The 15,035-nt window shown below is 40.5% G+C and overlaps 2 protein-coding genes across 2 annotated transcripts; one reads left to right on the top strand and one right to left on the bottom strand.

Annotated features, from left to right (window-relative positions):
- LOC104420969 (60S ribosomal protein L10) lies at positions 1-2,678 on the bottom strand. Its single transcript, XM_010032760.3, has 4 exons — positions 2,525-2,678; positions 1,193-1,694; positions 679-760; positions 1-280 (listed from the first exon to the last, which is right to left on the bottom strand). Exons 1-4 carry the CDS (start codon positions 2,532-2,534, stop codon positions 212-214), a joined length of 663 nt encoding a protein of 220 aa, XP_010031062.1. The 5' UTR covers positions 2,535-2,678; the 3' UTR covers positions 1-211.
- Positions 2,679-3,809: 1,131 nt separating this feature from the next.
- LOC104420968 (hydroxyacylglutathione hydrolase cytoplasmic) lies at positions 3,810-6,999 on the top strand. The gene is given in 8 exon segments (XM_010032759.3): positions 3,810-3,988; positions 4,086-4,208; positions 4,421-4,582; positions 5,179-5,216; positions 5,219-5,256; positions 5,590-5,703; positions 6,342-6,518; positions 6,684-6,999. Coding segments are annotated over 8 exon segments (774 nt in total). The 5' UTR covers positions 3,810-3,941; the 3' UTR covers positions 6,759-6,999.
- Positions 7,000-15,035: the final 8,036 nt, after the last annotated feature.

The raw sequence follows: 15,035 nt of genomic DNA, 5'->3' as shown, positions 1-15,035 counted from the left end.
TGCATCACCGCCCAAACTGAATGTATATAAAATACTGGAGTTGTCGATGGAGAGTAATCGAAGAAAATTCAAGTCAAATATAATGTGCATAAACTTCAGGACACTTAAGCCCAATCCAACTCTGAATACTGAGAGAAAACAACAGATGATACTAAGACGGACAGGTTTGGAATACAAAATCAGGAAATATTCTAGTCAACACCAGATATTCCTAAGCAGTTGTAGGCAAGAAAGCTCTTCCAGGTTGACGGTTCGCCAGACGTCCATGGCATCCAAGGAGCTGCAATAGACGCCAATCATGAACTCGTGAGTCATCAATAAGAATTCAATGGTGCATAAAAAAAGACGTATATAGCATCAAGAACAGGCCAATTAGACTTGACACATCTTAAACCCAACCAGTGTCTAAAGCAAAGAGAGTTTTTAGGTATATTTGGGGTACGAAACATGACTGAATATGAAACTATCCCTCAAATGATTGCCTCCACTTAAAAAAAATAAAAAATAAAAAATAATTCCTCCTCCTCATAAAGTGAAGAAACCTCAGTAACATTACATCACTTTTAAAGCATCGATAAGCCTACCCTTGGACACTGGAGGAACAAAACTCTCATCTAATGAAGCAATAAGAATGTCTAACAAGTTTTAAATATGATATTCAAACACAAGCATACTCACCTTAGCATTCACACCATCTGGAACAATTTTGTTCTCTGACTTCCACTTCAAATAGTCAGCACGGCTGAACTTGGTAAATCCCCTGTTACAAAGTTCCAAAACAAAACTTATAGTCTAATCATAAAAAAATTATTACAAATGACCCACAAATAAAGTGAAGAGAGAAAAAACTACTAAAAAGTTTGAATTTTCCAAAAGACGGCCAGGTGACACAGACAAAGAGCAACAGAGAATAATTTTTCCATAGTCAGGTTTCAGCACATTACGCATCACATCTTGTGTTATTTTGGAAGCAATGGGCCGGAAGCAAGTGATGAGAACAGCCAGATAAAACATGAAGGGCCTTAGGAGTCTACCTTCGGAAACAGAGCTTTAATACTCAGGTATGGACCAAGTATAAAATTTCTATTGCTACAGGCTACAGCCACGACCTTTGTTATCAAGTTACACTCATCGACAAGCACGCAATTAAAGTCTCTAGCTACAAGACAGGCCAAAAGGTCAAAACACATACCACTTCCTGCTGACAATGATCTTTTGGCGGCCAGGGAACTTGAACTTTGCACGGCGAAGAGCCTCCTGGGCATGGTGGCTGTTGCTGTCCTTGCACCGCACTGAGAGCAGGACCTGACCAATGGCAACACGAGCGCATGTGCCCTGTGGCTTTCCAAAAGCACCTCTCATACCAGTCTGGAGCCTATCAGCCCCGGCACAGGAAAGCATCTTGTTGATACGGAGAACATGGAAGGGGTGGACCCTCACTCTCAAATGGAAAGCATCCTTTCCAGCGAATTTGGCCATGTACTTGTTGCAAGCAATCCTAGCCGCTTCCAGGGCCTCACTCGAAACATTCTCCTTCTCCCAACTCACCAAGTGAACACAGAAGGGGAACTCATCGACACCCTTCTTCTTCATCCCGACATCATAGATTCTGATCTTAGGATCAGGAACACCACGGCAGTACCGCGATTTCGGGTATGGCTTATTCTTGATCTGACGATAACACCTTGCCGGTCCTACAATAACCAGACTCGAATCAGATCACATACATCGCAATAAATAATTAAATCCGGAAGTGGAGCCTCGGCAATAGAGTCCCCAAAATACAGACAGAATAGAAGACACGCTCGACGTACACCACGGCCTAACCTAATAAGCAAAAACATCTCTTGCAGCGAAAAACAAGATTCGACAAGCGGCTGAAGCAACAACAATGCAAAGGATGCAGGTACCGCAGACAATTTATAACATTTTCTTTCCATGAACAACGTCCCCAAGTCAGAATTCACAGCATAAAGTTAACCAAGGAAGCTCAATTATATAGGCCATATCCCACCACTTCACAAAGGAAACTCATAATCCTAGCATGCAGGATGCAAATGCAGATGCAGGCGATACGTAAAAGCAAAAAAAATAAAATAAAATTTCGAGCATCCCACGCCGCCTCAGTAATAAACGATCAGGAATTTCGATCGCGACGAGATTCCCATCGATTTCGTCCACGCAGCAGTTCGCGAGGGAACCAATACCACCTTCGCATACTCATTCGAACGGAAAAATTCCCTCCCCCGCCCCACCGCCGGAAGAACCAATGAATCGGAAGGCGGAAAAGATCAAATCGACCACCCCGCCCCCGACAATCGATATCCTCATCTCGTCAGATCACAAGCAAGCGCCAGAAATGAACCGAGCCCCCCAAAAAAAAAAAAAAAAAAAAAAACATAAATCCACTCAAGAGGAATCCCGCATCAAAAAACGGAGCAGCTTCGACACGCCAACGCCTTTGGTCGAAACCAGAAGACAAAACGAGATAGCGAAAGAGGGAGAGACAGAGAGGGATACGTACTTCTCCCCATGGCGACGTCCCGCCGATCGTCCTGCAGAGAAAGCAAATTGGGCGCTGCGATGAAGGAGGAGGAGAGAACCGTAGAAACCCTAGCGGGGGACCCTTTATATAGGGAGTTCTTCGTGGACTTGGACGCGCATCGCTGTGAGCTCACGGCTCACGTTACTCTCTCTTGGGTTGCTTGAGCCCAAAGCCCGACCCACCTCCTTTGAACGGTCAACTTTTGACTTCACGGAAAAAAAAAGCGGGTCGGATTAGTTTGGCCCGGCGATTTTTTTTTTTTATTTAAATAGATTGTATCCCAGGCCACATACGGATACGGGTCGTTTCAACTTTGCAAATCAAATTTGCCTGTGGTTCACAATTGCTGCACGTTCCGGTTTTCTCGAGTCCACATCATCTCAAATGTGGGACCAAGTCAGAGAGGCTTGCTAGCTAAGGGAATGCGTAACGAGAATTGTCTAAAGTTAACTAGACTAAACCAACCGATCCTGTGGATTTCCACAAGCATTGGTTTGATTCTCGTTTTTATTTCTGGAACTAGTGGCTAATCAATCTAGTTTTCAATTCAATGGTAGGAACTATGCTAATATTTATGATGCTAGAAGTTGATATTTGACAATTTGCTTTAACAACTCAATGCCTAATGTACATTATGATGACATAACATGTAAAGCCAAGTCAAAGAGGAGCTCCGTCCAACATAAACGATACATGTTTTTTTTTTTTTTTTTTTTTTTTTGGAGGAGCAGAACTGCGCCAAAGCCATGACAACCGCGCCGTAAACCCCAAAGCGACATTTAAGCCAGAGTGACCCACCACCCCCGAGCCACACTTAATACACCTTTTGGGTTTTTGAACTAACTTTCACCTTCATTGGGATCAACAGAAATTATCAGCCACCATGGCCGGTGGATAAACGATACATGTTCATCCTCAATAAGTGATTGAAAATTGATATGCGTAGATCGCTTTTTTGGATTAAAAAAAATAATGGATGACCGATTTATTAGAATTAGATCCAATCAATTGATCAACCTAGTTTTCAACCCCGAGACTAATCAGTCCGATCCCAGATCCCAACAATTGAGAACCAGCCCTTCCAATTCGGTTCCCGGAACTAGTTCCTTGGTGAGACCGGACTAGATTAGAACCAATTTGTTTCCAATCAAATTGGTCACGGGTCGGATCTGGTATTTAGTCGGTTCGAATCAGGTTCAGCCACGTTGGCATGCCGAGGCGGCACGTGGTCCTCCCATATCACGTGGCAGCTGTCCGTCCGACCAACTCCCCAATCACCAACCGCCGAACGGAGATTCCAGACGTCTGCCGAGACACGCTTCTTCCAGCGTCTTGACTCCCGGCGGCGCAGCGACGAGCAAGCGATCCCGATCGGGAAGAAGCTTGCTCATCCGCCATGAAGATCCACCACATCCCTTGCTTGGAAGACAACTTCGCTTACCTGTAATTCACCCATCGGATTTCCCCCCTCGCCGTTCCCGTTTCTTCTCCGATGATTGTTTCTTGTTTTTCCGGCGGTTTTCATGGATTGAATCGACAGGATCGTCGACGAGAGCACCGGGGAAGCGGCGGCCGTGGATCCCGCGGAGCCCGAGAAGGTGGTGAAGGCGGCTCGGGAGCACGGCGTCGACCTGAAGCTCGTGCTCACCACTCACCATCACTGGTCAGTCGACAGTGTAGGCTGAACCGAGCTGAAATTCGTTTCACCTCGATTGAATATCATCTCGCTTGCGGAAGCATCTATTGCTCTCCTATTGTCTGCAAAGACTGAGAATTCGCGGAAAGATGATATTTTTCTGGGTGAAAAACGCTCTTTCAAAGCAATTTGTCGCCTCATATTTTTCTGGGTCGACTTGCATGTGTTGATTCTGCTAGGGACCATGCTGGGGGGAATGAGAAGATAAAGCAATTGATACCCGAGATCAAGGTGTACGGCGGTTCGATCGACAATGTGAAGGCTTGCACCAATAAGGTGGAAAACGGTGATAAGGTGTCTCTTGGGAAGGAAACCAACATACTATGCCTTCACACTCCTGGGTATTTTTTTTTTTTTTCAATTTCTTCATGCCTAAATCATCACTCGCTATAGAAATATATTGGCAGACTTACACTTCTGATAAATGGGGACATTGAAGTTTCTCTGCATTACGAGAGAATTTTTTTCTGCTCTCGTCATTTGAATGGCTTGTCTGGTATTCCATTCCATAAGAGTGCTCTGCATTAAGATGAGCTTTCGTTTCCCTTTTATTCTTGGAAGTTGAAGATTGTTGTGTTATTACATGTAGTTAGTTTCTATTTTGACTTTTGGATGTGACACATAGGCACTGGATTATGACTCTTGTGATGAACGGTAAAAGTAAGCCATTCCTTAGGATGTTGGGTCTCTAATGATCTCATTATCATTGTTATCTTGGGGCCTTTTTCCCCTTTAAATAAGGAATGTCTATATGTTGATGCTCATGGGAAGATTAGCTGGTTAGCTGGTCTTCCAACCATACTCTGACGTATCATTTCATGACAATTTCTTGTTTCGAGTTAAATCACTTACCTGTGGAAGATGGAGATACAAACTTTCTGTTGGAGCTTGGTGCTATTGTCCCCATTTCTTTAATTTTTTGATATGCTGTTGCCAGCCATACCAAAGGGCACATAAGTTACTATGTGACTGGAAAGGGGATGAAGATCCTGCTGTTTTCACAGGCGACACACTGGTGAGTTGATAGTTCATCTCATTACTTGCACTAGTGATAAATCATGTGGTCACATTTTATCCACCAGTTAGTCACATAACTTGAAGAGCAAGATCTAGGAGGCGTGAAATGTGTTTCTATAACTTGGGAGTTGACTTTAAAATTATTTGGATGCGGTTGCTGCTTCAAGCAGAGATTTCATGAGGGCCATATGCTTTGTTGATCTTATTTCTTAACATGTCTACACTTTGGCAGTATTGCCATCGTTGTGTTGTGGCTGGGACAAGGTCTGTTTATTAGAAATTTGACAAGTTGTGCGTACAATTTAACAAATATGCATATCTTCGAATGCAGTTCATTGCTGGGTGTGGAAAAATCTTTGAAGGCACAGCAGAGCAGATGTACCAATCGCTCTGTGTGACACTGGGGTCATTGCCAAAACCAACTCGAGTCTACTGCGGCCATGAGGTAAGATACTGATATTGCTTACTCTTTCCGTTTCTTCTGCTTTCAGCTTCATGGGAGTAGCGTGGATAGTTTGGCTGAATAAAGTAAAGCTAAGTAGCCGGAGTTGCTCTACAGAGTATACTTAGGCTGATTATTTGTTCAGATATTTTAGATAATGCTGAGATGCAGTTCTTCTCCTTCTCTTGGCCAACTGTTGTGTGACAGAATAAATACGGTTTTCTTATGCTGCGTGGCTTTTATGTTAAAAAGAGAGATCATATTGTATGAGGGAGATTAATGAATCTTTTTAGCAGTTAATATGGATGAGCATGAGGCTTGAGTGAAAATAATCTGTAATTTTAACAAAATATGGACTTTGGCATGGCCATCATGCTATAGCTGATACGGTTACTCCCAAGCTTTTTGAATTGTAGATGTTCTTCGGTGTGTTGCTGTGTATTCTTGATATTGTACTATGCGAGATGCGACATGGTATGAAAAAGTGAGAATAACGACTGGCTCCTGATGCAGATTTTTGTTACGTTCAGATACTCAACGTCAGAGAGCTAACGTGATTTTCTCTTTATCGTTGTATGACGTTTCTTGCTTTCTTTTCCTTGGCAAAAAGCTGAACAATGTTCCTAAACGCTATTTTCTAGTATACGGTGAAGAACTTGCTGTTTGCTCTCACCGTTGAACAAGAGAACGCGAAGATAAAGCAAAAGTTATCATGGGCTCAGCAACAGCAGGAGAAAGGCCTCCCGACTATTCCATCCACCATTGAGGAAGAAATGGAGACCAACCCTTTTATGCGGGTTGATTTACCGGAGCTGCAGGTGAAGTTAATTCTCTATGAGAACCTCCTTCCCTATCAACTTCGTGAATCCACAAATAGAAATTTACATGGGGTGTTTAATTCTCTTTGCTTAGCTTGTTTTCTACCCGACAGAGTGATGCTCTAATGCCTCTTGTCTTGTGGAAATTCTTCTGCAACTTTGCAGGAGATCGTAGGCTGCAAGTCACCCGTCGAATGTCTCAGGGAGATCAGGCAGCGCAAAGACAAGTGGAGAGGTTGAGCGATGTTGTTCTCAACCAAGCGTTTCCAGTCGAAGATGCAACCAAATAAAATGTCCTTGCGTGTAAGGTTGAATGGGCTCTCCTGCATTTCCGGGACTGCCACGATCATGTCGAATTTTCACTAACTGTTTGTAAAAGCTACTCCTTTTCTTTCAAAAATAAGGATTATTATGCATAAATGATGTTGTGTTTGAGATCTGAGAATGAATGGCCAAATCATGACATGCCTGCTTCTGCTCCCGGAGTTGTTTTCTGCCCCTCTTTCTTTTGCTTTCAGTTGAGAAGGTTCATATTTACCATGAATTCATCTTAGGAAGATCTCTCAGCTCAAAGTTTTTCTACATAAGCGCGTTTGAGAACCACTTGATCCGCACTTAAGATGGCCGTGGAAACATGTCTCTGCTTGTAAGGGAAAAAGGAAAGTACGCGGCTATCGCATTAGGTCCTTTCTTGAAAAGAAGATGGGATCTTCGAAAGTTACTTTCCGCAGTTGAACCTGTGGCCTCATAACTAGTTGCTACTCATGGTCTGTAGGGACTTGTACGCATAATCATGTCGTCGCATGACTTATCAAGAGATTATAACAAAAGATTTCCTAGTTTCTTTTGAGAAAAGATGTGAGAAGCTATACCGAGTAAGAGGCAAACACATGATCGACCGAGGGTTTTATGCTCTTACAGTTGGAAATGTCCGATTCATTGGAAAGATTGAAGAACCACCTATGAATCCCAACAAGAATCAACGAAGCAAACATGCGAAGATCAAATTAAGATAATCTGCATGGTACAAGCATGCGGAAGATAATAGAGATGTTAAATTTTATGGAATGAAGTAAGAGTCCTGAATCGTGACCTGACTTCTTTTTTTTTTTTTTTTTGAAACGAACCAAAATGACAAGTCCCTGCTACAAGAGTGAAAGGTGATCCTGCTTTACTGGATGTGGTTTAGTTAAACAACTTTAGGGTATCGATTCCATCAAGATAAACCAAGAACTTGAAGGGTGATGGCACTTCCTAGTATATTATTGCCAGTATGCATAATTTTAAGGAGTTTGAAAGCGAAGAGAAAATCGCTGAGTTTTAATTCCTTTACTGCATGAGACGATTGTTTATCCTTTATAATAAATCATATTTTTTGATAAACATAATGGATATAGATTTTTAGCGAAAAATGAATTTGAGCAGCATAGAGATATAACAAACTGAGTGAAGCATAATATAATTTTCTCAAAATTTTCTTCTATCTTCATTGTTTTCAAGGATAAGTACCAGTAATGAAGAGGAGTGCATTACCAAGAAATCAACTTCATACACGAGGAGGATACTGACCGCTCTCAATTCCTTATTCGTACATCAAAATCAGAGTTAAAGTGATTCATAGAGGGGAGGCGCGATCTTTCCAATGAATTTAGAAGATATACTCAAGTAGCCTGTTTAATAGCAAGAACATTACCTTTCCCTTAGAAACAATCACGCAAGGACCAAGAAGCTGAAAGAATTTACCACGTGGTCTGTTGGACTTCCCGAATATTTAGACATCACGGTTCTGATAAAACACTGAAATATTCTCCTTCCAAGGGGAGTTTTTGAGTACCCTTTGTTTGTATCATGAAATTAAAAATTGCTAAACTTAATATTCTCTTCACAATTATGGTCTTGCACAAGTCTAACAACCACGGGAGCTAGAACTGGTAGTTGGTTGAGAAACTTGCTTGAAGGGTAGGCTTTTCACCTACTTTTTTCACTTTAGACGTGAGAAGCTATTATACTAAATAAAACCAAAACTCTAGCATGGTATCTACCTTCACCATCGAAAATGCTTCATAATTCCTAATTAATATTTTTCTTCCCGATTGAGAGGGAATACGTGGATGACACTATAAGGTCTCCTGCCCGACAATAGATATCTCACATGTTTTTTCCCTTTGAACATTTTAAGGATATGCTAAGATCCAATACTCTCTTGCAGTAAAGTGGGTTGGAGATGTTCACACATTCTCATCTTCAAACCTTATGGTGAGAAAGAAATGGAATATTAAAACTATACCTTGGAATTACTTTGTTGTGTGTTGCCAATTAATAGAGAGCATAAACAAACGTTCATAAAATGAAAACAAAAAAGTACATTGATGGTCAAATTTACACCATGTTAGTGTGGGAAAATCCTACTTAATCGAGTTGTGATGTAAAGTACGAATATAGAGTTTATTTATTTTGTTATAGAGGTATAGCAATTTTCATCGCGATTTGAAGAGATTCTTCATGAAAGAATCTCAAAATCTAATCCACTCAACATATATGAATTAATATATTTTGTTCATTTTTGATAAGAACAGTTTGTGAAAATATTTTTGGACGCAAGTATGACAGATAAACATGAATTTAACCCAAAAGGTGTGGTCGGCCTTCTCATATCATTTCAAGAATAAGAGACTAAAATATTTTCACCTGTTTTGTCTGGTGACTGCTGTAAACCTAAGTTCAAAACTTCATCTGTTTGATCTGGTGAGTGCTGTAAATAAATGACAGTCGATAATTAAAAAGGCAAAGAAAAACCATTTGAGGCTGTTATTGAGATTAGCAAGGAACATGTCCAACTCAAAAAAATAGGAAAAAACAACGGAAGGGAAGTCTGGGCTTTTGCTGTTCCTTTAGACAAAGATTTATGCGTGTTTTTAGCTGAAACTTCCGAGAAGAAAACCTGAACACCCCAATAGCAATCAACAATTCAACTGCAAAATCAGAGTATGAAATGAAAAAGACCAGAAACTCTGGAATTCTGTCCACAAATGTGGAGGATTTTCATCCTTTTTTTGTCCTCAAATGCATATGTCAAACCTGCATCTTCCTTTTTTCCTCTCCCTCACATTTCGGTGCTCGTGAATCATGATTACGATAATTCATGCGACTTTTTAGTTGGCACGACTAATGATTCCCCGAACACCCATTTTTTCTGCAAGACTTTCTTTCTTTTTTTTCTAACAATTGTCATAATTTATTTTTCTATGAAAAAATGAATTTCTTTATGAGGGGATAAGTATTATTTTACGTCTGACTCGAGCTATCTTGTCCAAGAACTGTAAGGCACAGTCTGGGTCATTCCGCATATTCAGGTTTTGTAGAAGAAAGCAAGAAAAGTCTCTTTTGCCAGCATCGCCAGCTCTAGGGTTACAGTGATGACCAGAGATAGAGAGATGAAAAAAGGGGTTTGATTCCTTCCTTTCTCGTCACAGGACACACACGACCTCTACCATTTCTCTTATAAGTCATGATCTAGCATCATTCACTTTGATTCTTGGCTAAAGACAGACCTATCTTTTTGCTTTTTGAAGCAAAAATGGTGTCGCTTTGGCTTCATCACACTGTGACAGTCCCTTCAAACATTTCATTTCTCTGTCTACATTATCATATTCGACACTCAAGACACTCCTGGGAGAGTCTGAAAAAGAAAAGTCCTCTCTCTCTCTCTCTCTCTCTCTCTCTCTCTTTTCATAGTCATTTTAATCTCCAGTATGTTGGATTTTCTGAGATCTTGTGTCACTTTCCTGTCTCTGACTCTCATGAAGACTATGACCCATCTTCTCTCTTTCTCATGAAGACTATGACCCATCGTCTCCTTATTTTCTGCAAGTTCCTCTTTTATATAGTCTCCCTCCTGTTGCCCTTCCTTTTCATTCTCTCCACCTCTCTAAATGTCACAACTCACAATAGGCGCCTCCTCACCCCCACCCGTCTCTCTTTCTCATTATGTTTTTAGTAGTGTTCTTAGCTAGCTCTCGTGGCGGTAGGATGAGGGCGCTATATCGACATGTGTTTGTGTCTGCATACATAGGTCTGCAAGGCATCGCCACACCAACCACTGGGATGAAGATTTTGGTTAGGGTTGGATCAACAGCTGGAAACCAGTCACACACACACACCCTATTAACTTTATGAAGGACCGGTGCAGTTGACCTCTTCTACTTTGAGCTTTGCTCTATCGATTATTTTAATCTGATTTTTCTTTCCCTTTGGCCGTGATTTTTTTTTTTTTTTAGTAGGATTATAGCTTCCTATCACTAACTATAGCTTTAGGTCTTCATTGCTTTGCACCTAGTACACGATGCAAAGTTATTGATTAGGGCATTAGTCTCTGTAGAAAAGTTTCTTTTTTCAAATTTGTATTTTTCAGCTCACTCTTTGCTTTTGCCTGGAGGGAAATAGAATGTGCTTAGTCATAAAGTTTGTACTATCCATCCTACCCTGCCCTAAGAAGTAAGTTCCTCTTCTCTCTCCGCATATTTATGCCTGTGATGAGATACTTTTTGTGTTTCCCATATGTTGTGTATATTTATGTTTGTTCAACAACAGTCTGAGCTTGTGACTTGCGGTAGTTTTCCGCTTGCAAAAGAGGTTTGTCACTTATCCGTCTCTTGTTCATGAGGCGATAAACTGTCCATTTATCATTTTAGGGCTGACTCTCGTACTTTTCCCTGCAACTACTCTTCTTAAGCGCGTGATCACATTGTAGCTAGGGTTTTCTTTGGTCAAAAGAGTTCGTACTGTACACCCGAAGAATTGGATGTAGCAACACTGAAGATCATTGGGTTCGCTTTTTATTACCCTCTCGACTGTCACCCAGCTTCGTTCGGTTGTCAAGTTCATATTGCTTAGCATATGATGATTGATACTTGTAGAATAAGATGAGACTAGTGATGTTTCTTGATGCCACCATTTTGCTGGAGTTTTTTCCATTTTAATGTTGCTATTTGTTTCCTCTGTTTGCTTGCACAACCGATTTTAGAAGCGTGGTCTTCCAAAATTATGCTTGTTATGGATGGGATCATCCAAAACAATACCAAAGAATTGTCTCTGGTTCTCTTTTACTTTAAGCATTGCATGTCTTCCATAAAGATTTTGTTCATTTGGTTGTCACCATCTTTGTCGAGTAGAGACTCTATTTTTCAATTCTAGCTGGTCGTGTGCACAAGCAGAATCGAGCCTTCTGAAGGAAATTCTTCTGGAAAGCTGCGGTTGATTAACTGCCATCTGTATGAAGCGGGAGAAACTAGCTAGTAGAATTTGGTGCAATGGTTTGTTCGTGAGATTGCTTTCATTTTACATGTTGCTTCAAGCATCTAGAAATCCGTGGTCTGAGAGCTAGTCTGAGGAGACTCTTGTTTAGCATTGTTTCATAAAGAATTGGATCCTTTATGAGTTTCAGTGCAATTTTGTGCTGGAAAAACCATGGGAGAGAGAGCTTCCTTCAGTCCACTCATGGAGGAATCGGGGTTGAATTGGCTGCCGACTCATTCATTTGATCAATCAGTAGAAATCATGTGGATCTACTATTGACCGTGTGAATGATGCGGGAGATAATTTCGCTCCCTTCTTTTCCTTGCTTGGACTGAAGGGAGCTCCTTCACCCCTTGTTCTCAGCTCTCTTTCATCCTTTTCGATTGCTCTTTCTCTTGGATTCTATTCGATTGTTTTCAAGGTGGTATGCAAGTCTTAGCATGTGCTAGTAAGAGCGAGCGTGCATTGCGATTTCGAATTGCATCCTTAATGACCAAAACAGTGTCAGCTCTGCAACCCACGGTGTCAGAGACTCCAGCTCGCCTTTCTTCATGGTTGGATTAATGCAAATCTTTCTCTCCTTACAATCCCACGATGAGGTGAAAAGATGATGTTTTGTTGTATCAAATACCGTTTGTCCTTTTCCGTCATAAGAACAACCTATAAATTCAGCCTGTTTTTTAGTCCTTCTGCTGCCGCGATAGAGTGCTTGTTAAGAACACCTTTTTGCTATGTCATATTCCCCTCATTTTGCTTGCAACATAGTTCTTCAGTTTTGAAAATCATCAGTCGGGTTGAGGAGTGATTTACTCAGCTTCTTTTGCAGAGAAATGGGGCTGATTTCTTTGTAGATGCTTATTAAGTATATGTGATCATATCACATGACGACACCAATCGTGAATTCTTCTAGTAACATATCAAAGATAGAATGATATGAATCACTCTTAATGTCTTTTTTTTTTTTTGAAGGAATTAGCAAATAATTTGTGTTTGATCGGATGTGCTGCGACATAAGCGTTGCTTTTGATACGCAGTCTGTAATTCGAAGGAAAGGGTTTCCCGTGAAGGACTCAATAGGGAATTCCTTTGGTTTCTTTGTCTTTAATCTCTATCACACCTGATTGATTGCTCATTTTCCCATGCATCTTGCCAACTTTCCTCCAATGCTCAAAAGAAAAACCAGCTTTTTATTTCTCTAGTGGGTCTATGATGTGTTGGAACTTGTAGCTAACTGGGGGTAGGATTTCATATTTTGAAGCAAACGATATTTTCTTGGAAATTAAATTAAGATAATTTAATCCCTCTCCAAAAAAAGTTCAAGAATTTATTACCATGCGTCAAGCACCATGCGGCCTCTCCTTCCACCTCGTAAAAGATGATAAATCTACAGGTGCATTAAGTCTTTTTTATTAGGGTTCTTATGTGGAACTGGGTTTTTTTAATACTAGTTGCAGTCGCAAGTACGAGTTTGGTTTGTGCTTTTTCGTTTTGAAAATCCTCAGTTCGTTGAGTTCATCGATACAATGAAGTACAAATGTGTATAATTTCTTCCTTTCTTTAATATATTCCCATGAGGGACCGTGCCATGTGGTCTTTGGCATTATCTTATGCCAGTGCTGTCTGTATGGTTCTTGTTTCATTCTTGTCATATTTGATGGCTCTTTTCAACTTCTTAATCCGATGTTGTTTTATAAGTGGCGGTTGAATACAGAGATTTGGCCGAAAATAAACAATCTGAAAGCCTCGTTCTCTGTTCTAGTTAAGGTAATATATTGTTGCTTCACCTCACTTTTTCTTTTTGGGCTTTTTATCTGCTGAATTTTGGTGCAGATTCTTTATTTTATAATTTAGCGTACAGGAGGTGTTTCACAGATGGGTATTCTGCTTTTTGGCGTCGTACTTGCAGCTGTGGGTTAAGCAGAGATAGCAGCTTTTGCTCTTGCCATTTATCTCTCTCTCTCTAGGGTTCTCTCTTTCTTTCTCTCTCTCTCTCTCTCTCTCTCTCCAGTTTTGCCCTAGCAGAAGAGAAGAAAGGTAAGATATGTTTCTTGAGATGACAGAAAAAATATATTGAAATAAACGCAAAAAGATGAAGTAAACAACTGCGAAATGGAAGAGAAACTTTTAAGCCGATGTGCACGCGAAGTTGATTTGCATTTCTGCCTTGTGAACTGTAAGGTTTATGAAAATTATAGACCTTAATGGGTATTTAGCTGGTAATTGACACCTTCCGCAACTGCAATTTTTCTGCACTTATTTTTTGTGCGGCACTATATGTCCTTAGAACATGGAAGCAACCATCAAAGAAAAATGCAAGGGGTGATCGTTGAATGTAAGGGTGCAACTTGAAATTGATTCGATTGTATAAGTGAAGTTTGTGATAATACACAGATCTAATTTCCTATACCATCAAATGCAGATGATCTTGTGTTTCTCTTTTTGGGTTGTCTCACATTGTAATTGTTTTTGAGGTTGTCGACCTTTCTTCGGTTCCATGGTTAATTTAATCCAATGTGAGCTTTTCCCAAAGGAAAAAATAAAGGGTTGTAAGAGTGTATTTTTTTTTTTTTTAAAGTAAAATCTCATTCGGAAGGTACATTGTCACTTATACTACTCGACTGTAAAGTCTCAATGACAACAAATTGATCCATGGTTACCGAGCATTCTTACAATATGCATTCTGATGGATTCTTGATTCTTAAAAGGATCACATGAACATCTAAACCGAAAGGACTACATCTTTTTCTTGATCTGTATAGTCAATTACCGTTTCAGGTATCTCTTTTTGCACGTTAGTTCAATGAGCAAATAGGGTTTTCTGGGCTTTTGTTTTGTGCTTGGGAAACGATACCTGTGCTTCTTTCCCAACTATAAATCCATAATAAAGGGCATTCAATCTAGATTGTGGTCTCATTCATCTGGGGTTAACCCACTCTAGGAACGCGAGAAAAACACATCCTTTCGCGTCCATAGCGTGATTACACATTCTGGTCAACTATGATTATAGCAACTTCAACAACAAAAACTGACCTAGTATTTCTCTAATGTAGGACTGTAGCCATTTCTATATCGTACGTTTTCCAACACCATGGCCCTGACTCAGAGAATGATGCATCTTTTCCACCATGGAATGGCGTACGGCATCAGTGCGCACAAAGTGGTCATTCATTCAAATCACTTTAACTGCACGCAAAATCTTTAGATCATTGTATCATATGCTAA

The sequence above is a fragment of the Eucalyptus grandis genome, chromosome 10 (assembly GCF_016545825.1).
Source record: "Eucalyptus grandis isolate ANBG69807.140 chromosome 10, ASM1654582v1, whole genome shotgun sequence".
Classification (NCBI taxonomy): Eukaryota; Viridiplantae; Streptophyta; class Magnoliopsida; order Myrtales; family Myrtaceae; genus Eucalyptus; species Eucalyptus grandis.
The sequence above is the reverse complement of the archived record's forward strand: the minus strand, read 5'-3'. Positions and strand labels throughout refer to the sequence as shown.